The sequence below is a fragment of the Nothobranchius furzeri genome, chromosome 17 (assembly GCF_043380555.1).
Source record: "Nothobranchius furzeri strain GRZ-AD chromosome 17, NfurGRZ-RIMD1, whole genome shotgun sequence".
In the NCBI taxonomy this organism is placed as follows: Eukaryota; Metazoa; Chordata; class Actinopteri; order Cyprinodontiformes; family Nothobranchiidae; genus Nothobranchius; species Nothobranchius furzeri.
In genome coordinates this window covers 55,805,544-55,827,323 of record NC_091757.1, presented here as the reverse complement: position 1 = coordinate 55,827,323, position 21,780 = coordinate 55,805,544, and the positions used below count along the sequence as shown (strand labels likewise).

The window sequence follows — 21,780 nt, the reverse complement described above, 5'->3', positions numbered from 1 at the left end:
CTAACGCCTAGTGACAAAGCTAGCTACATTTCTGAGGACCCTTAGCTACTTTCTGTAGAACTTTCTTCTAGAAATTTCCTGCTAATTAGCAACAAAATAGCCATTTTCACTCTGAACCGTTCTTTGGTTTGACGTTGTTTCAGCTGCCATCAAGGATATAAATGTTATAGATACTGTGAATGTTACTAGAGTGTAGCTCACCTTGTAAGATGTCTGACTCTCATGCAGAAGACCTGGGTTTGATTCTGGGTGTGAACATAGTTTATTTAGAGTTTCTTTTTTACATTAATGGTATATTTTTTTACAGTAAGATGCCCAAATTTTTATTTGAGACTCGCCGAACGGCATTGAATTCACAGATAAAAAGATGTGGGTTCAACTTTCATTTTGGAACAATTTTTCAAGCAAGGGAAGGGAATGATCTGAGCATGCAGGAGGACTGACCCATCATAAACCTTTGTCGGCTGTGCTGAAGAGAAAGCTACAGAACCTCCGGGCCACACACACACACACACACACACACACACACACACACACGTGACTGTCTCAGCTGTTATTTTCGTTAAGGAGTGTGCACGTACAGCATGCGTGCCTCGTGCATGAGCCTACTATTGAAGCTGCTGTAACGCTTTTGGCCTGAGGGGGCGATCGCAAGCATAAAAATTCAAAAATCCGTAAAGTCCCTTTAAAAATGTGCTGCAGCTTGATTTGAAGGAAATTGTGAATCAAATTGAAATTTGAACTTTTTCTAAAATTGTTCAGTCCTGACCTAAAACCTTCTTGGTGCAAGGAATCGGTACATCTAACGGTGTATTTTCATGACAATTAGACTTTTTTATAGACTATTTTTAGAAATTGACGCCTTCCAAAACTATGTGACAAAGTAGTAAGAAAACCGTAATCAAAGGAATGTGTGCATGTTGACTTTTACCTTCAAAGTAATGTGGACTAGGTGCTGTAGGAGAGCAGGGTGAGTGACCTGCTGGATCTGTGGAGATCTGAAACACATTAAGAACATTTCTTAAATCACAACATTTCCCTTGTTTGTAACTTAAAACGAAAAAATATGCAGCAAAGCAGTGTTGCAAATGTTCAGAAAGTTTGAAAAATCAGATGAAAACGACTCCGCCTCGCAACACACACTCACCTGCACGGAGGAATCCAGTTTAGTCCCGGTGCGTTTGCGCAGAGTGTCACTCTGGCACACTGTGAGCAGCGAGGGTGGCAAAATAGAACGAAAGTCATTGAAGGATCGACGCCGTACTCCCTCGTTTTCCTCTGTGACGCAGCGGGCCTGAGGCAAATCCTTTGGAAACAACTTGGACAACAGAGCTTCTTCTGTGTTGCTGTAGCGACCGAACGCTCGAGTTATGCCAAGCAGACTTGGGACAATATATCTGCACAGGAAAACTGAAAAACAGAACATTTGCAAACTTTGTCTCTTTATTTTGTGAGACAACAGCATATGTTTTTATGTTACCTTTATCATGATTATCAGGTGTTTGGCACATCTTCTGTAATGTCTGCATGACCTCCAGTACGGTGTTTAAGATCTTCAGGGGGAAAAAAACAGGATAAATAACTTATAAAGTTACTTTTTAGCTATTAATCTAATAAAATCGATGCTTTCTCAGCTGACCTCCAGTTGGAAGCCCGGATCTCTTTGAGCCACATCTGACAGAAGGGTTACCAAACAGAAACTGAAGTTTTCTGCAACTGGAAGGAACTCTGAGAAGAAGAAAAATACACCAACACGTGCGGTTCAAGCAAATCTGTGCATGATAAAATAAAATGCAAATAGGGCTGCTCAGTTAATCGAATTTTAATCACGATGACGATCTGAGTTTTGAACGATTATAAAAAACAAAACAAGCCGATTATTTGCTCCTCCCACTTGCGCTGCCCCGAGTTACAAATGAAGCGCTCCTCCCACAGTGTTACCAACTTGGCGACTTTGACGCTCTTTCTAACAGCTTTTCAGACCCCCTTCTTGACCTTTCAAATCTTAAAAGTACCTAGCGAACACCTCAGAAACATCTCTGGTAACCCTTAGCTACTTTCTGGATAACTGTCGTCGACGTTTCCTGCAGGTTAGCTAAACACTCCGCCTGCGCTCCGGACCGTTCTTCAGGACATTAGGAAAGGGAATGATGTAGTGATGTGTCGGTCGCTAAAGAAACGGCTCTCAGAGCCGGCTCCTTGTTGGAGTAACCAGAGTGAGTGACACACACACCGCACCTGCGGGGTCCTGAGCCGCTAAAAACGGCTAAATGTGTGCGTGCTGCGCGCTTAACACACGTGCAGTTTGCCCCTGATTGCTGTGAGACCGGGTTGGGGGGTGAGGGGTGCAGCTGTGGTTGGGACAATTATTACATTAACTGATGGACCTGTAAATAAATAGTTTATAAATAAGGTAGAAATAAGTTCCTCACGCTGATAAATAATAACTAATCTCTCTGAGGACACGGTGCTAGTGCACGCTCCTACAGCACCTTGACACGACTAAATAAATGTTATGCAACATTTTGTGAACATCAATTTATTTGCATTTATTTGTTATAAATGCCACTGTATAATTCTTGCTGTCAGTATTTGCAAGATATTGGTATTTGGGTCTGTACTGGTTAGACTTACATGAGTTAAACCAAGGTCTATAGCCCTTGGGTCATAGACTATGAGCTATAAGTATATTGGTCTTTTTATACTGGGAATCAGGAGTTATTTTAGTGATCATCTTGTTTCTTATTTATTTTTGTCCTGATTGTGCCCTGAGCAATTTTATGACTGAATAAAAACAAATAAATAGAAAAATCGTCCTAAATAATCGTGATCTCAATTTTACTCATGACATTTGACGATAGACCACCAGAAGCAGGGAGACTAAAATGTGCGTTAGCTGAACATCGCCACATCTAAAAAGGCTGCTGTAAATCAGAAGGCTCCACATCAGAGGATTGCTCTTACCCTTTCCTTTCTTTCCTAATCCCTCTTCGATCCACTGGACCCGTGGCAGCCCTCTCAACAGGCTCAGTAAGTAGGGAACAAGGATGTCTTTGTGCTGCAAGAGTAAAGCACATTATTACACACAACAAACAAATGCACGTGGCAGTAGCTACGAGGATTAATTCAAGTTAACACAGTGTCATCTGGGTCAGCGACAACATGACAGTACAGCTGTCGTCTCTACACAATCAGAGGGTAGGGAAGATTTCCACTTTTTCTCTGTGGGATGAGTTTACAGGCTAATGTGATCAATGTCTAATCTCTGTCTTAATCAGATTATGAGACGGAGCTCATGGTAGCGACGTTAAGTAAGGAGTCTTATCAGAAACCAGGTAAAAAAAATGATAAGGATAATAGATTATTGTATCACATCACAGTTTTGTTTTGGATTTGCTTTTAATGTTTGGACCTTAAATCAACCCATTACATTATGACCTAAGACCCCAATGACAAAAAAATGATCCTAAAACTTCAGTTTTTAATTAAAAATAAGTTTAAAAAAATATTTCTCAGCCTCTGAAAATGATATAAACATCAAATAAGAAGAATTAAAATCAAATAAATGAATAACAATAATAAAATAAAAGTAAACATCATTTTAAAAGTGAGGTATTCTTCGTCTGTGGTAAATTTTCCATCATATTTATCATTATACTACAGTGAGGCTAATAATATGTACTAAATTATATATGATGTGTGTCACTTCAGCTCCAAAAGGTGAAAACACAAAAATTCAGCATCAGGGAGCATTCATATGAATTAAAACCGCCGTGTTAAGGGAACTCGACTCCAAATTAACATGGACTAAACACCCACCTGCAAGCCAGACTCTACCAGAAACACTGCCAGAGCTATAACAGCATCTCGGCGACGCACATCTAAACTGAACACACCACGGACTTCCACTGGACACATGCATTGTAGCTTCTGAACCTGAAAGAGCACAAAAAGATTAAGATGAACGAAATATCCACCGCCTCTACTAAAAAAGGTCACTGCCTGGATCTACTCAGGAAATATGTAAGAGCATCCCATCGGTCACATGAAATAAGGTAAAAAGCTTCAGTCTATGGGGGAGTAAAAAATTGGAACCTAAAAGTATGAGATGTGATCAATTCAGGTTGTGATGGCAATGATGGGCGCATCGGGGTTAATAAGAGTGACTAATAAAGAGAAGCGCATATATAAGCTTGTGGGAACATCATTGTTTGATCTGTCTAGTAGGTGCAATTATGTTATACGACCACGAAAGAGAAGGAAAAAAGGTAATCTGGTCATTTCAAAACAATGAAATTTTTCAATCTAATTACACTTTCCTTCACTAACTGAACTTGCACATTGCATTATTAAAATACCAGTATTTAAAGTTATTATATAGTATTTAAACGTTTTACGAGATCTGGGAGCAAATAAACACTGGGGTTTTGCGGAAGTTTGTGGTAATTATGCCATAAAATGCATCACTAAGTTAAAACCTAAAGATGACATTAAAGGTTTGTGGCTTTTCCAAATAAACTTTATATCTAAAAGTCAATAATATGTCACAAGGGTTCTGCTATTTCTTTATAGTATCAGTCTCAAATGTTGCAGTGTTTCTTGTTTTACGACACCTGCATGATCCAATATTTACCTGTCTTATAACTGAAATTTTACAACAATGTAACTGAAATTATTTCTGATTTTTGTAAAAAAAAAAAACATTTGTACTGTATTCAACCCGTTATTAATACACATGAATTTTCCATGTTTTATTACCTGTTTGATATTCTAGCTAAAACTCTAAATACACAATAGATAATGGAGTGCGTGGATAGTTGGTTCAACAAAATCAATCAAATCGACTCTCGTGCGAGCTTCTCTTAAGTGGTGAAGTAAATCTTCTTCATTCTCCACCCTGTAGTTTGAACAGGTTAGTATCCACAACCAGCTGAGCACTTTCCCCCCTCATCTGTAAACCTGTTTGACCGCAGCGAGGCTGGCTACTCCGCCTGAGTGATGCAGTAGCAGGAACCACACAAGCGCAGCAACAGCCCGTTTATCTTCTGATACGGGAGAGGGAAACATTAATTCCCGTACTGGTGACTTCTAAATGCAAACATAAACGGAACTGTCAAACGTTAATCTTGTCTGTAATCAAAATAAGGCACCGCCTGGGCGTGCGGAAGCGGAGCAACACCCTAAACACCAGTGGTCATTACTGTTCCGACCTAAGCTAATTTTATGCTAATTTTTGTCAAGAGAAAATTACTCTGGATTTTTCCTCACCTTGTCGACGGGGGCAGGACGATGAGCAGCAAGTGAGCGGGCCAGCGATAGAACTGTGTTGAAATAAAACCCTCTCGTACTGCCTCCCATTAAAGACATGTTTACGATTCCATCAAGCCAGCGTTATGATTCAACAATAAGAGGAAACGGCAGAGCAGCGGCAACTAGCGTTAGGATACCGCAGTACGGACGGAAGCCCAACACGGACAATTCCATGTTGCGCCATTCAATATATTGAAGCTATTTACTTTTTTTTATTTAACCAAGTAAGCTAAGTTAAACATATCCCATCCGAATTTTTTATATTTTAAATTTTTATTTATATTATTTTATACACGAGGAGTACTTTTATACTTTTTGTTGCGCACGGCACACCACTACGTCATCCAACGTGACACAGTGCTCATCTGTAGCACTGAGTTATCGACAGTCAGAAGGTGAGTGTCGTTTTAATTATCATTTTTAGGGTGTCGTTTGGCACATGCTATTTCATAGCTGAAAAGGTGTTTACAGTCAAACTACACCGCGGCTTTGTCTCTCGGGTGTGGCTGTTTGACGTGTGGGTCGGCTAGTTCTGCTAGCAGTATCTTCTCGAACATGCTAGCCAACACCTATTAAATAACAACACAGAACAACAAATATTATTGTCTTTAGGTTGTATAATACCGGTGCCATACAGCAGTGAACTGCTTGGAGCCACCCATCATTTAAAACATGTTTTCTTCTGTGAAGACTGAAACTTGTTGAAAGTAGAAAAGAGTTCTTTTCAAAATACAGCTAAACTTTTTTCAGATTAATGTGTCAACTTATCTGTTGATGCTAATGGTAAGTTGTCGTTATGTTGTAGGGACTGTAATACGTTACAAGCTACTTTTTTTATATTATTATCTATCTTGGCAGGTGTTCTCACGTGTATTTTTAGAAAAGTAACTTATGAGGACTTATTTGGATTTTAATCACTTCTTTTATGACTTATTTCAGTTTCTCACAACATGATATTATTTCACTTTCTTAATGTCAAAAGCTTTGCTTAGTGGTTTTTATACAGCAGATGAGCACACTTAATCCTGTTGACATATATTTAAGACTTTAGATAATATTATTTTGTCAACACTGTGCGTTTAACTTTCAGATGGCCTACCCAAAATCTCACAATCCATTTGCTGATGACGAGGAGGAGGAAGGATTTAAGCCTAAAAATAGGGATTTTGATGGTGAAGCTGATGACAGCGGGCTGTCTGACGCTGAGAGGAGGCAGAGGTATCTCCGACAGGAAGTAATGCGCACAGCACAGTCTGCTGTGGATAGCAGCCATCGTTCCCTTGGTCTCATTTATGAATCTGAGAAGATGGGTGTGGAAACTGCAGAGGTATAAGTCCATCCATCTATCCATGCATTCTTCATCCATTTTTTGCTCATTTATTTTAATGTTCTTCTTTCTCTTTTGGCTTTTGCCTTCAATGGTCCCTATGGTGAATTGTCTGTCGTCATTCAGTCCTTTCCTATCTGCATTCTCTACCCTCACATTAACTTCACATCCTCTTTCACCGCATCCATAAATATCCTTCCTCGGTTGCTCATTTATTTTTATGTGTATATGTGTTTAGGAGTTGGTGCGACAAGGTGAAGCTCTGAAGAGGGCTGACAAGATGTTGGAGGGTATGGATCAGGACCTGAAAACCAGCCAAAAGCATATTAACTCTATCAAGAGTGTGTGGGGAGGTCTTGTCAATTACTTCAAGGGTAAGCCAGATGCAAAGCCAACCCCTGAAGAGCCAAAAGCCTACGAGACCAATGAACGGTACGTTTCAGTCACTCCTGTGCTGCTGTCATATCAATACCATTTTCTTATTTGTTGCAGGTCCAACACTTTAGACTTTTTACTGCTTTTGCTATTGTCATTTTTACAAATATTCAATAACTTTTATTTTAAAGTTGAATGCAAATCAAGTTCTAAAGCTTAATGGAATAGAAGTTATAAAATATTACAGCATTTAAAGAATCATAATTATTAGGATTAAAAGTTGAAATCTGACTTCATACTAATACAACTGATTCATTTACTAGACCTTCTAAGCTACAACGCTACAAAATGTTAGAAATGTATAATGGTAAATGGCCTGTATTTGATATAGCGCCACCTAGAGTCCTATAACCCCCCAAGGCGCTTTACATCACAGTCATTCACCCAGTCACACCCTGGTGGGGATGAGCTACGATGTAGCCACAGCTGCCCTGGGGCGCACTGACAGAGGCAAGTCTGGCGAGCGAGCACTGGCACCACCGGTCCATTTGACCACCATCAGCAGGCAAGGGGGGTAAAGTGTCTTGCCCAAGGACACAACGACAGCGACAAACTGAGCGGGGCTCGAAGCTGCAACCTTCTAATTACGGGGCGAGCACTGAGCTCCTGTGCCACCAACACCTCATAGTATCAGTAGTTGACCTAAAGTTACTGTTTTATTTCTAAAGTATCCCTGAATTTACAAACCAAGCACTGCTGGAGGATTTTCAGAGGTTACTACAGGTGAGGTGTAGCTCCTCCCTCACCTCTAGCACATGTACTAAGGTGCTTCATGTGTTTAATGAAAGTAGCCCCAAACGTTATTTATCATAGAATCCAGAACATGATCATTATCTGGAAATTTCAGTTCATTTCTTGTTTTGAATTGTACTTTTTGTCTCAGATTACAGAAGGCCATGTCCAGCAGCAGAGAACATGAAGATAAATACCAAGCGAGCCACCCCAATCTAAGAAAACTGGAGACAGGAGGTGGGCGTTGGCACATGAACCTGGGTATGTTTTAATCATCCCATGAACCAGCCGTCATCATTTCTCCTTCCTGTGTTCCAGGTTTTGGAGCAGCTTCATCCTTGGATTCTGGCTCATCCGGACAGAATGGATACCCACAGAACAGCTACCTCAAGGAGGCTCACCACACCCTTGATAAAAATTTGGGTAAAAATAATTCATTTCTGTTATATTATACTGAACCTTGACTAAATTGTGCAATTTTCTAATCACATGATGAGAAATACCAAAGTTAATGTTAAAAATAAAAGTAGAATGTCTTTTAACTTTAGTTGCGATTCTTGGAGACATGATGCAAAACTCACCATTTGCATTCTTTTGTGCTGCCATGTGGGTCTATAATGCCCAGGGGCGTGGCCAGGGAGTGGCCTGGGGTAGCAAATGCCACCGTTGGAATCTGATTGGCCACCCCAGGTGCCACCACACAGAATTCCCTTTAAATAGGCTTTTCATTGTCCACAAAAGACTTGGGGTAAAGGAAAAAAAAAGCATAACCATTGGTGCCACCCATGCACAAAGTTGTGCCTGACCTGGGCCACCCCATTTTAAAAGATCTGGACACGCCACTGATAATGCCTCTTCAAACACTCCAAACTTGGGGGAAAATCCTGGCCCTGTTTGTGATGTCATAAATAACTCAAGCAGATTAGTTCTTGCTGAGGAGGGGGGGGGAATGACTTTTAGGTGGAAAACATTCATTTCATTCCGTTACACTCACCAGTATCAGGTGATGGAGGGCTCTAGTTTCGTTGCGCCGTTCGTGTCAGTGGACACGGTAGGGTCGGGGAGGGGGGGCGGGGCATGACTCATAGTCTGGCGGGTGGGTAAGCAAAGCCTGGTGGGCCGCCAGGCTTAGCGCTGGGGGAAACCCTGATTGAGATATATATATATATACACACATTTACACACACACACACACATACCTACAGTTGAGAGCCAGAGATACATGTCTCAAATGTCCCACAGGTACTTTCATTTAATTATAAATTTTGTATGAAATGTAAAATAATTTAAATTCTATCTAGAGGTTGTTCATACTCTATGATCCACAGTATTACCAGTAATTATTACTTGTCCAGAGAAACTAAATCAATCATGTTAAGCTAAATTCATGATTCATCCTCATCTCATGCATTCCCTGTTACGCGCTGTATTTGTCCCTCACTACTGTTCCTGATTACGCGGGGGCGGGTTTGGCATAAACCAAGCTCCGGTCGGCAGCCATGGTGAAAAGGCTCACTAAAAAACACACAAACGTCTCCAAATAATACAAGAAACAAAGCTAAATGCAAAGTTCAGAGCAGAACATTGACCCAGAGGTTCCCTGATCGAGCACACGTGTGAGAATATATGTAGCAACCACTTAGAGACGGAGCAAGCTAGTGGCTAATGCTAGCCGCTATAATCGAGTATTGTGTGCTTCTTCAATGATTCATAATCGTCCGCATCTTAATGCATCGATTGTTAGATTACTTTCCTCAGCTCTACTGAGCATCCCAGCCACGTCTGTCATGCCAACAGAAGCAGACTAGCAAATGGTGCGAGTCGGCTGAGAAAAACGTGCCGGTAGACGCGTCCAGAAACAATGGCACAGGCGATAGAACGCAAATAAACGGTTCTACGATCTCCGACCTTTGGTAGATCATCATCACTTAATAATCCTTAACGGTCTCATATAGTCAAATCACACAGCCCTACCTCCCAAATACCTGAGCTTCTTAGCTTATAGCAGCCAATCAGGGGAGGGGTTGGGCTGGCCAGCAACAGCTTGGTTTTCTTAATCCTGGGCCACGCTGCATTTTTCGTCTGTTGCAAAGGACTCCTTCATGTAACGCTGTGTAGACTCTAGTGAGGTGGCACGTTGCACGGTCCAAGATTTCAGTGTACGGGTTAGGAAATAGTTCTTTTAGTCCCTTTGACTTGCATTCTCCTTTTTTTTTTGTTCTTCCGGGGACCCATAAGCCAACCGGAAAGGGAGGACTAAAGCTAGTTTTCCAGGAGAACTACTCCGCCTAAACAGCTCTGTACAGCGTAGTTTGAGTCAGCCCATCTGAGTGCAGCCCCCTCCATGACAGAAAGTGCACCGTCCCTCATAGGTGCGGGGGGTTGTGGGGGTTTTATGTTTTTATTCATTTAGCAGACGCTTTTATCCAAAGCGACTTACAATCTATAACCTGTAGGGCATGTTGGGATCTGTGGGGGAAACCGGAGTACCCGGAGGAAACCCACGCATGCATGGGGAGAACACGCAACTCCATGCAGAAAGGCCGCAGCCGAGCCGAGTTTCGAACCTGCAACCTTCGTGCTGCGAGGCAACAGTGCTAACCACGGCACCGCCGTGCAGCCAGGGGTGGGGTGTGCGCAGTTTTTACTCGAGGCAAAATGACATGAGGTGATCAGTAAACGGTGTAAGAGAACATGTTTGCTCCACAGAAACACAACTCAGCTGAGAAACGGTGGTGTTGCTGGACGTTTTGCTCAGTTTTATGACTTTTTGTCAGACTCTGAACCAGGAAGTGGCTGGAGGCAGTTAAACAGAAGGCAAAAAACTCAGGAGCAACCAGTGACTCCGCCCCCTAGCCAGTCGTCAGCTAGAATCACGACGCCGGCCCGACTCAGCCTTGCCAGGTACCTCAACGAAGCAGGGACTACAAATCGGGGAGAAAGTGGAGGGAAAATACCGAACCGTGCCCTTGGGATCAGTGGTCAGGCCAAGCTGCATCGGTCCGAGTTACTCCTGAGGAGTGCGCCTGGAAAACCACCTTTAGGCCCCCATTAGCTAATCCCTTTAGGAAATGTAGGTGTCGTATTTGATGTCTTTTTCTTTTTTCCCTTTTTTTGTTTTTTGATGACTTAGACGAGATGTCATTTGGCCTGAGTCGACTGAAGAACCTCGGGCTTGGTCTTCAGTCTGAAATCGAAGACCAGGATGACTCCATTGATTCTCTGATGAACAAAGTGGACAAGATGGATCTGAAGATTACCAACACAAACCAACAACTAAAGAATCTGAAATAGGACCAAACACACGTGGACTTATCTCTTATGAGGAAAACATATGGCAGCAGGTCAATCCCTCATTTGACTTTTCATCCTGGACTCGGGTTAATAAACGTCCTTTCATTTTATTTAGTTTTTAAATTTCTCTTCTGCCTAAACAATCCTTCCCACTTTTCTTTGGAAACATGTAATCTGTCCCTGTTTACCTTGTTTTCACTGCCAAACTTCACTGCATTTGTGTGATTCTCAGTTTTTCCTAATCACCAAAGGTGGGTTTTTGACAACTAGCTGATTTGTAAATCATGCAAAATAACGAGGAAAATAATAGAAAATGACAAATCATTCCATAAGTTGGTAAAATTTCTATTCTATGTTTAATTTTCCTGAAGATATAACGACTCCTGAACCTTTCACTACGTTTAAAAAACACAAACATGCAAGAAAACTAGCTTAAAGTCACATTTGCCTTACATACATGTATTTGTGTAGTAGCGAAAAAAAACAAACCTGCATCATGATTTTGTCTCATATTTATGTTATGTCACTTTAAGTCTTTGTTTATTTTTGCAAATAAATGTGCTTTAGTATTTTTGTGTGCTGCACATTGTGTCTGAGGTAATAATTACAGCATAAATAATTACACCAAGTTACTGAATAAATAAAGACTCAGAACTGGAGAAAACCGAAAAACAAAATTTGAATTATTTCCTAAAAGATGTCTACTAGTTCAGTGTGAAGTAGTTGAAAATTCACGAATCTTTCTTTGTCCTCTGGCCCTGTTCGATCGGTTAATATTGCATAAAAAAGATGCAATTCTGGAGTCTAAACTTAGCAGTAGGCCAACAGAACCACTAGGTGGTGCTATATTTCAAGAATAAAAACGAGACTGATACTGGAAGTGTTTGCTCCCTGTGAGGGTTGTGTGCCAGCTGTGTGTAGCTCATCTCTTAAGCTAAGCCTTCCATTCATTATCATTCCTCCGTGTCGGACCAGCTGCTTCCACAGGAGCAACAAGCATCCATTAGGATGGCCTGCTGATTACAGCTCATGCTCCTAAAACATATTTTACTCATACGCAGTGACAGAAAGACATTTTTAAGATGTTTCGTGTGACTCTTTGAAGCAGGTATGATGTAAACAGATGAAATCAGAAAAACAACTGTGGACAAAGTTCATAAATCCTTCATTTTGACTAATTTGTACCTTTTTGAGGGATCATAAAAGAGAGAGAGATTCATTTTTGCAAGTGTTTCAAAGGTTGTGAGGGAGCACTGACAGATGCAGCCACAGGCCCAAACAACTCACAGCAGAGAGCGAAGGGAGCTTGAGGTCGAGGTGGCATCGCACAGCCAAAAAACGGAAGTCACCTCTGGATTCTTTCCTTTGATGCCGTTAACAAGGACCGCAAAAGGGCTCTGAACAGCTGCCTTGTCAAAAAAGTAAACAGTCGCCGAGTTGTGACAAAAGCCGCCAGTGCTGGAATCCCCCCCCCCCCCCCCTCCAAAAAGTGTAATCCCTGAACCCACTGCTGTCAGAGTCCATCGGGCCCTGAGCCAGGGATGGGCCTTATCCCTGCCTTCCCTTTGGAAAGCAGCAACGGGGGTACGAACTGTCACTGCCACCGCTGTAATGAGACCAAATAAAAGGGTTGTGCTGACAGAGGAGTTTGGTGGAGAGCTGAGGAGAGGACGGAGGGAGGAGGGCAACGACAGGAGGCAGGGAGGTTGGAGAGATTGATGAATGAGGCAAAATGTGTTTGGCAGAAACTCGTAAAGCAAGAAAGTTGTTTAAATTTAATTTTCTGAACAAAAAAGGATCTTCCATCATATATTATTATGAACATTTAATCAATTTGAGGGTTATATGCATAGTAAATGATGTCTATAAGGTGAAAAGTATCTGTACTACTGCTTCTCCAGCAAGAAGGAGGCAATCCATCTTGGGCAAGATGGCCGCCGTGGTGCAGTCACACAGTCTAGCAGGTCTTGTGTCTTCACCTCAAAAAAAAACCTCAAAAAACCTAAAAGATGGTGGATTTTGCCATCAACTTATCTACTATCTATTTCCACTTTCCGCATACATGAAATTAAGAGCAGACAAAGGCTTCGGCACTAGAGCCTCCACTAGAGGAGACCTTCGGATCCCCTACAGGAAAACGACGTTCGGACAAATGGTGCTGTCCGTTAGAGGGAGTCAATTTTGGAACAACATCCCAGCGAATATCAGAGTTTCCCACTTATAGCACCTTTAAAAAGCACCTCAAACTACATCTTAAAGGTTCCCAGACATGTTTGCATCTTTAGTTATTTTATTTTTTTGTTTGTCTATTTTAATGGAACGTTTCTATCTGACTTTTTAAATTGTACAGTGTTACTTGTTTTACTGAGTTATCTTGTTGACGGACTACAGATGCTAATTAGCAACTATGCTATAATCTGGCCCATTTACGATCTATACGTATTTGACTGTTTGTTAATGTGCGTTGTCCTGAATAAAGAATTGAATTGAAATGATCTGAATTGTATTTGGAGTTATCCGGTGGATTTTAGCTGTCAGGCATGGACGTAATTTTGGGGGGGGGGGGACAGAGGGGACATCCCCAGCGGTCAACGGGCAAGTAGGCTGGGTACACCCTGGACAGCAGGGGCGGATTAAGGACTGAAGAACATCCGGGGCACACACACACACGTGACACGCACTAGTCACCATCATATATGTCTTGTACCACATAATTTTTAATCTGAAGCTACATATTAAGCATTTTCAGGGCAGAGTATTGTTCCTGTTAGTGTTTAGTGTGAGATGATAGTAAATATTCCCTTTCTTTCTCCAACAACTTTACCTGATAGTAAGCTAACTTTAGGCAAACCAGCAGCACAACAAATATTTTCAAATAAGACTCACAAACCTGAGTCAGCACCAGTCTCATCAAAGCTGGGGTTCTGTCGCCGTACTTTTGGTCTAAAAAACGTCCTTATGTCCATCTTCACTCATGCGTTTCAGGCAGAGACTGCAGAAGAAGCCGGCTGCTGAAGGGCTTCTTCTTCAGTGGTGCAGGCTCAGGCAGGCTGTATACAAACTACTGCCAGCTGCTCCCTCTCTGTTGGACTTTGGTACTGCATGTTACTTCCATGATTTAGATCCGGGGCTTCCTATGAAACATCCGGGGCTTCAGCCCAAGTAGCCGGGCCTAACGCCGCCCCTGCAGAGAGCCAGTCCATCGCAGGGCAACACAGAGACACACAGGACAAACGATGCACACACACACACTCACACCTAAGGACAATTTAGACAGACCAATCAACCTACCAGTCATGTTTTTGGCCTGTGGGAGGAAGCCGGAGAACCCGGAGAGAACCCACACATGCACAGGGAGAACATGCTAACTCCTTGCAGAAAGAGCCCAGGCCGGGAAGCGAACCCAGGACCCTCTTGCTGCAAGGCAACAGCTCTAACCACTGTGCCACCGCGCAGCCAAGCCTGTTTCCCATTAGAGCACCCCCCCCCCCCCCCCGGCCCCGTGTCCCCCCCACTCCTAAAGTGAAAATTACGTCCATGCTGTCAGGTGTCTCAGCCTTCACGTTTTATCTGTCCGCACATCATTTTCTGCGCTGACATCACCAAAAAAAACCAAATTGCAGGAGATTGTAGCTGAAAAGGTAAATTACACACATAAGTTGTCATTTTGTCAGTCATCGTCCGGTTTACGCACCTCTGGAAAAATGTTGAGAATGCAGCAAAAACACATCCAGGATGCGTTATGTTACACTGCCTCAAACGTTACTTTACTTGTTGCGTGTAAAAACTCGTCAAACTGAGCGCCGCGGTCATTACTGCTGCATTCTCAGCTGTTATCGCATAGAGCAGAAGTCAAAAACACTTTCTTTAAAGAAAAACAGGACGAAGAAAGTTGTACAAATATGACCAAATAAGCCAGAGATCCTACGGTTGTTTAATCATTATTGGACAGAACATGCTTTTGAATGAATAAAACCATTGTTTCATAATAAATAATCACACAAATACAGATGTGGAGGAATAATAGAAGAGCGTTAAAGATGGAAAACCTCCTCCCTGTGAATTCACCTGTTCTTCTAGTCACCAGCCGTGACAGAAACATGCAAAAGCGAGTCATCTGCAAATTCTTTAAACAAAAACAAGTCAGAGAGAAGGAAGGAGTTGGAAAAACAAGCAGACATGGGGAGTGCTGGGAGGATATGCTGGTCATTTATAATTTGGGAGTGACTTGGCTGCGTGTCGTGTTTATTTTGGCTGGTCCTCTGCTGATAAAACTCCCCAGTGAGTAGAGCTGGCTGTGAGTAAAAACACTCTGAAAAGTCTTCTTTGTCCTCGAGGACAGAGAAAACGTCCCGGTAATCATCTCTACGGCTCATTTTCCTCTCAAACATCATCAGATCTAAGCTAAGAGAGGAGCTGCGAGTCGCTGTGAAGGAACAAACGAGGGACAAAAACCATTTAAAGCACCTGAGAATCAATACCCAATATTCATAAACACTTACTCATATCATGTTCTCTATTTCAACAAAATGCTTTTAGGAAATTACAATAAAACATTAAATTTTAGCCTTTTTTTAAGGAAATGAAGCATTTCCAACACAATGGTGGTGATTTAAATCTGAGCATAAAAATATGGGCTAATTCACATCACATATAAACAATCATGAGTATAAAATGCATGAAGCAACAATAATATATTTATATTAAGTAAGAGTTGGCAGATGCATTGATGGAGGTAGACAGCAAAGACTTAGAGGTAGGGAGATGCTGCGATTTAAAGGTGGAGCGATAAAAAGAAAAGTCTGTGAGCTTGTAGCTGCTGGGTTACGGTACAGGAGATGAGAAGTGGCAGGACGCAGCCGATTTCCTTCAGTTATCCATCCAGGACTCTTGGATAGGAGGAGGTTGTGTCCGCTGTCAGCAGGAGGCTCCGTGGAGGATCACACCCCTGTGTTCAGACGTCTGGGGACGGCGTGTCGGCTCAAACAAAGAGGACAGAGAAGGGAGGACACTTGCAGTGTTCAGAAGATAGTTCTCGCACCCAGGCACCATGGCAACCAGGAGCTGAAGCTGCTGTCCAGAAAGTTCTGGAGAATTTCAAAATAAACACATCAAAAGACAAAGACCTCTACTGGGAATGTTCCTGACAGCACAACGTCAGCTCTTTGTCAGGTTGCACAAAGATGTGAGAAAAAAACATGAATTGTCTTAATTGTGATTTCTTTGATTGAGTCGTGTTTGTGGGTGGATTTCGTGCACAGAAATCTGGCAAAAATTTAGTTTATCGAGGTTTCAGAGTTTGCTCATCAGTGCAGACTCGACAATCCTGGAAGCTCACAGATAGTAAACACAGACTACATCCCTCTTTGGCCTTTCTGAAAAATGCACAAATCCCTCGTGTCTCATTCCTTCCAATATGAGTGAGGCACTAGACTGGTTTGGGATTATTTCACTGTAAAACTCTTACTTATTGCCCCATCAGGGCTGATAATATATATTATATAATATATCAGGGATGTGTGTTTTTGAAATTCTGGCGATACGATACATATCACGATACAGGGGAGACGATACGATATATCACGATATATTGCGATACATTCAGTCAGACGTTACAAGTAACTTGTTTTACTGAATTTATTGTAAGAATGTTCAATAAACAGTCAAAACTGAAACGTAACATGTTTAACATGAGGTATCTGAACCATGATGGAGGGATTTACATTTCAATGGTGGAAACAAAACCCGTCGCACACTGCTGCCAACTAGCGGGTGGCGATTGAATTGCACAAAACGAAAAGAAAATACACAAATGTTTGCATGTAAATTCTTTCAAGAATTAGATACACGGCTTTTGAATATCGATGTAATAATCGCAGGAAAAATATCACGATATATTGCCATATCGATATTTCCGATACACGGTTTTTGAATATCGATATAATATTGCTGGAAAAAATATCACGATATATTGCCATATCGATATTTTCTTACATCCCTAATATATATAAATATATATACAGTATATCTATATTTATGTATATATATATATATATATATATATATATAATTTTTACCTTGTGTTCTCCAGGCCATCACCTGCACAGCGATCAGACTTTGACATGGCATCGCTCTGACACTCGGCGCACACCAGCCTCTCTCTCACCAGCTGAGCACTCCACAGCTTCAGCTTACATGCTGCACTTGCCAGTTTCACCCTCATGTACACGCAATAACTGCAAAAGCACAGCAAAGGGATGAAGAACTTAACGTAGGTCAAAGTGCATTTAAAAAACATGTTTTAGGCTCTGAAACTTGAAGGGAACTGTGCAGCAAAGAGATCAGTCATCAACGTTTTGTTCTTCTGTTTCTTGCAGGAGCACCATGTTTTTTCAAGTTGGGCAATAAGAGGAAAACACCGAGAAACATCCCTGAAAGGCTTCTAGCCTCCTCTTGTATTTGGCTTGAGGCCAAATGAAAATGTAAGGGAAAAAGACAGACAAAATAAAATGTGTTGACAACAGATTTGTTCATTTTGAAGGTGATCCATCTGTGTCACGGTCACCTGCACCGTCATGTCAACGCCACTCAAGCTGCAGACTGGAAACCATTAAGGGCCCTTCTCCCCCCTAATGGCTGTGGTCTCTGGTAGTAGCTCTTTGAACTCCACTTTTATGTTGTCTGTGACTCAGACAGCTTTGACCAAACACTAATCCTGGTAGGGTGACTTCAATGAAAACACGAGGCTTCAGCCTGGGTTTGTTCCCCAGAGCGGTATTTTTGTTTGACTTGCTTGTGTTTTTAATTTTGCTGCAAAGAAAAAAAAAGAGCAATGTAGCTTCTTAACCAGGGAGGACTTGTTTCTAATTAGTGTTCAATTTTAAATAAATAATTAAAAAGGATTCATAAGCAACTATTTTTAACTAATTTTAAAGGTCAAAATCCTCTTGCACCACCTTCAATCCACCAGATGTCTGTAGGAAATTACATAATCTCAATTTCATTTCTGAGTCATGCTCTCCTGTGTTTTCCACTCCAGTCAAAACAAGAAGTATCCCATGTCCAATTTAATCAGTTTAAAGGGCTGCTGGCCGTCAGAAAACAAGCCAGGATTCAATTCCCTGGTCAAAGATTTTCTTTTTTTATTCTAAGAACATCAGCAATCTGCTCTGATCAAAGTCTAATCAGAGAATTTCCATTAATCTCTTTGAGTAAAGGTCAACTCGTGATGCAAATATGGAGTCAAAACATGACAACCAAACCTTGGTCTCAGTCTTGAATCTTCCCCCAAGCTCATGTTAGAGTGACCTTTAATAAAAGCTGATATGAACCTGAGATTAAATCCTGCAGCCTTGAAGGAAGATTTGTGCTAGAACAAGCTGCAGCTGGAAAACAAAACTAAATTATTATAAAAGATATCAGCCGTGCTCAGAAAGTCAAAGTTTCTCTTGAAACGTTTCATAATTCAGAGAGAAAAAAAATGCATGGAAACAATCTGCAGTCGCCACCCATGAAACATTAAATCATGGGTGTGCAATTCGACAGTTAAAGGGACTCTAAGGAAGTGTGACAGCCAAAACATGTATAGAAATAATAAATGTCTTCTTCATACATTCTCCTGCAATGCCCTGGTCCTGTAGAATGAGCCCTGGCATTTTTACTGTGATTGCCTGTTTTTCTGTAAAATCACAGAAAAAGAGAGATGCTCGGGTCAAGCAGGCTGCTTCATGCGCGTTCACGCTCAGGCATCGCCCGTAGCATTTGCTATCCGTAGCTTTAGCAGCAGAGAGAGAGGCAGTGCCACTTTGTCGCTGTTCCTAACGCCTAGTGACAAAGCTAGCTACATTTCTGAGGACCCTTAGCTACTTTCTGTAGAACTTTCTTCTAGATATTTCCTGCAAATTAGCAACAAAACAGCCATTTTCACTCCGAACCGTTCTTTGGTTTGACGTTGTTTCAGCTGTCATCAAGGATATAAACGTTACAGATACTATGAATGTTACTAGAGTGTAGCTCACCTTGTAAGATGTCTGACTCTCATGCAGAAGACCTGGGTTTGATTCTGGATGTGAACATAGTTTATTTAGAGTTTTTTTTTTACATTAATGGTATATTTTTTACAGTAAGATGCCCAATTTCTTATTTGAGACTCGCCGAACGGCATTGAATTCACAGATAAAAAAGATGTGGGTTCAACTTTCATTTTGGAACAATTTTTCAAGCAAGGGAAGGGAATGATCTGAGCATGCAGGAGGACTGACCCATCATAAACCTTTGTCGGCTGTGCTGAAGAGAAAGGTACAGAACCAAATTATTTAATTAATTAGCTGCGTGTTCTCCTGCCCTCTGTCCTCCCCCCCCCCCCCCCCACACACACACACACACACACACAGGACTGTCTCAGCTGTTATTTTCGTTAAGGAGTGTGCACGTACAGCATGCGCGCCTCGTGCACGAGCCTACTATTGAAGCTGCCGTTACGCTTTTGGCCTGAGGGGGCGATCACGAGCATAAAAATTCAAAACTCCATAAAGTCCCTTTAAACACAAGCAGAAATCTGTTATTTATAAATTATTTAAGATTTGTATTTTTTTAACTGAAGGAAAAACTTAAGATTGCAGATAATAAAATACATTAAAAAGGAAACATTCTGGTATTTTCGTCACCTGTCCCTTTCCTCCTTCATCAACATGTGAGGCCGCCTCCAGGGATCCTTGAAGTTCCTCTTGAAAGAATCAGGCAGGATCTTTGCCACCTCTGGAGATCAATTGCACAAATTCAATAAATAAAAGGGAGAGAACAAGTTTCAGACATGTCTTCTACGCTCCTGTGGGGGGGGGGGGGGGGGGGGGGTTTGAATCTACTGTTAATCTGACGCAGCACATCACTCAAACTAATCAGATGAATTTGTGTTTCAGACCAGAGTGGTACTCGGCTTTCCAAAGAAATGTTTTATTAGGGATCTTATTTGTCTGCGTTCTGCTGTTTTATAGCAGGAAAAATGTCTTAACAGTAACTGAGATGTTGAGATTTACCAGAAGAAGAAGTTGGGGTGTTACCTTTTGCTGTGTTACATATGACGTTGTTCCCAAAACATCCTCGTCGCTGTTTGAGGTCGGGGCAGGGTGTGCCTCCGTTTCTGGGGGGAACAGATACCTGGCGACTCCTCTCCTTAGTGCCGACTCCACACGGAGATGAGCATGAAGACCAGGGGCCCCATGATCCCACTTCGCAGTCAATGGCTGCTGGGGGGGGGAGGGGGTCAGGAAAAATATTTTGGTTAAAAAAAGCTAATTTTGATACACGTCTGCCAAAAATACCAAGAGAAAAACAAAATTAAAGGTCAACATTACTCTTGTTTTTAATTCATTTGCATTGGTCTGTAGTATGAATGAATGACTTGTGAGTCATCGTCTGAGGAAAAAAAAGCTCCGGTGATCCTGTTTGAGGATGGAGAAGTCAGCTGGTGGCAGAGCACGGCAGGATTAGGACCCTTACTTCCTGATATTTGGACATCTTGCCTCTGATTGGCTAACAGCACTGACCCTGTTTGCTCCACGACCTTCATTTATCTCCACAAATAACACAAGCCTGAAGGAGTTCTGCTGTGTGGTGAAGTTGCTAGTGCTAACGAATGGCTTCTGTTAGCCTAGACGACCTCTGCTGTTTCCTGGATGCTAGACCAACAACAGCTTTCCCCGCCACGAGTGAAGATGGGCGAGTCCACGAATGTTAGGCGACAGTGTGACGTAGATCTGTCAGGATTTTCTAATCCTAGAGTTTCCCGTCGATTTTCTATCAGAAGCTACTGCAGGAGATTGGTGTAGGAGACTATTTTCATGTTCAGCCTGCATGAAAACACAGAGCGACCGATTATAATCAGAAATAATCATAAAAAATCAAACACAAACACACACACACACTTTCTACAATGGACCCAGGAAGGCAGGTGGAAACAAGCAACCGCCATTACGAATGATTTGTGTTAAATCCGCCCCAGACACAGGAAGTCTGCTACTCGGGTCGTACGTGTGGGGCGATTTTCACAGGGGCTAATTTTGCATCCTGTTCCCCCTTAATACACACACACACACACACACACACACACACACACACACACACACACACACACACACACACACACACACACACACACACACACACACACACACACACACACACACACACACACACACACACACACACACACACACACACCAGCTCTGCACACCACATAAACAGCAGTGGCAAATTAGACTTCCTGTTCAGTAGGCCGATTTAGCCAATTAAAGCGAGGCAGGAGGAAGCTGCATTAGTGTGATTGCTGCTCTGATCAAAGCAAAAACAAAAAACTTAAACAGTAATCACGGCATGTCCAGCACCCAGATTTAACAGTTTAACTAACTTGTTTAGAAGAGGACCTGCAAACTTCAAAAACACGACAGAGTGAAGTCATCAGGCTCTGACAATGAAATAAATGTAAACACCGTCGACGCTTGAAGAACAAGCTAGTTGTGGTTCATAGCTTCTTTATTTAACCATAAAAGTTTAACAGAAGGAAAGCAGGTGCATGCATGTTTACAGCTGAAAGATATTCCTTTTGAAATTCCAGGGAAGGAGAGGATAAATACAGCATAACGGGATCTAATCTTCCTCTGTCATATAATTACTCAATTCAGCGC

The 21,780-nt window shown here is 41.9% G+C and overlaps 3 protein-coding genes across 6 annotated transcripts in view; 1 reads left to right on the top strand and 2 right to left on the bottom strand.

Annotated features, from left to right (window-relative positions):
* The window catches only part of pi4kab (phosphatidylinositol 4-kinase, catalytic, alpha b), a 53,750-nt gene extending 48,317 nt beyond the window's left edge, over positions 1 to 5,433 (bottom strand). For 2 of the 3 annotated variants that reach the window (XM_054731634.2, XM_054731635.2), the window contains exons 1-7: positions 5,269 to 5,429; positions 3,820 to 3,936; positions 2,965 to 3,058; positions 1,640 to 1,728; positions 1,481 to 1,553; positions 1,148 to 1,410; positions 932 to 998 (exon numbers count right to left, since the gene is read on the bottom strand). In XM_054731634.2, coding sequence (XP_054587609.2) covers positions 932 to 998; positions 1,148 to 1,410; positions 1,481 to 1,553; positions 1,640 to 1,728; positions 2,965 to 3,058; positions 3,820 to 3,936; positions 5,269 to 5,367 — 802 coding nt within the window. In that variant the 5' untranslated portion in view covers positions 5,368 to 5,429. Of the gene's footprint in view, positions 1 to 931; positions 999 to 1,147; positions 1,411 to 1,480; positions 1,554 to 1,639; positions 1,729 to 2,964; positions 3,059 to 3,819; positions 3,937 to 5,268 lie in introns of all 3 variants that reach the window. The other variant, XM_070546201.1, reaches the window with a different exon arrangement.
* A 15-nt stretch (positions 5,434 to 5,448) lies between these two features.
* On the top strand, positions 5,449 to 11,667 carry snap29 (synaptosome associated protein 29). The gene is made up of 6 exons (XM_015973148.3): positions 5,449 to 5,705; positions 6,401 to 6,637; positions 6,876 to 7,069; positions 7,956 to 8,041; positions 8,123 to 8,227; positions 10,938 to 11,667. Exons 2-6 carry the CDS (start codon positions 6,401 to 6,403, stop codon positions 11,096 to 11,098), a joined length of 783 nt encoding a protein of 260 aa, XP_015828634.1. The 5' UTR covers positions 5,449 to 5,705; the 3' UTR covers positions 11,099 to 11,667.
* Positions 11,668 to 15,933: 4,266 nt separating this feature from the next.
* Positions 15,934 to 21,780, bottom strand: part of LOC129153009 (somatomedin-B and thrombospondin type-1 domain-containing protein) — a 14,750-nt gene continuing 8,903 nt past the window's right edge. The window contains exons 2-5 of one of the 2 annotated variants that reach the window (XM_054731643.2): positions 20,158 to 20,343; positions 19,765 to 19,855; positions 17,176 to 17,334; positions 15,934 to 16,185 (exon numbers count right to left, since the gene is read on the bottom strand). In XM_054731643.2, the coding sequence (XP_054587618.2) occupies positions 16,080 to 16,185; positions 17,176 to 17,334; positions 19,765 to 19,855; positions 20,158 to 20,343 (542 nt within the window). In that variant the 3' untranslated portion in view covers positions 15,934 to 16,079. The remainder of the gene's footprint in view (positions 16,186 to 17,175; positions 17,335 to 19,764; positions 19,856 to 20,157; positions 20,344 to 21,780) is intronic. The other variant, XM_054731644.2, reaches the window with a different exon arrangement.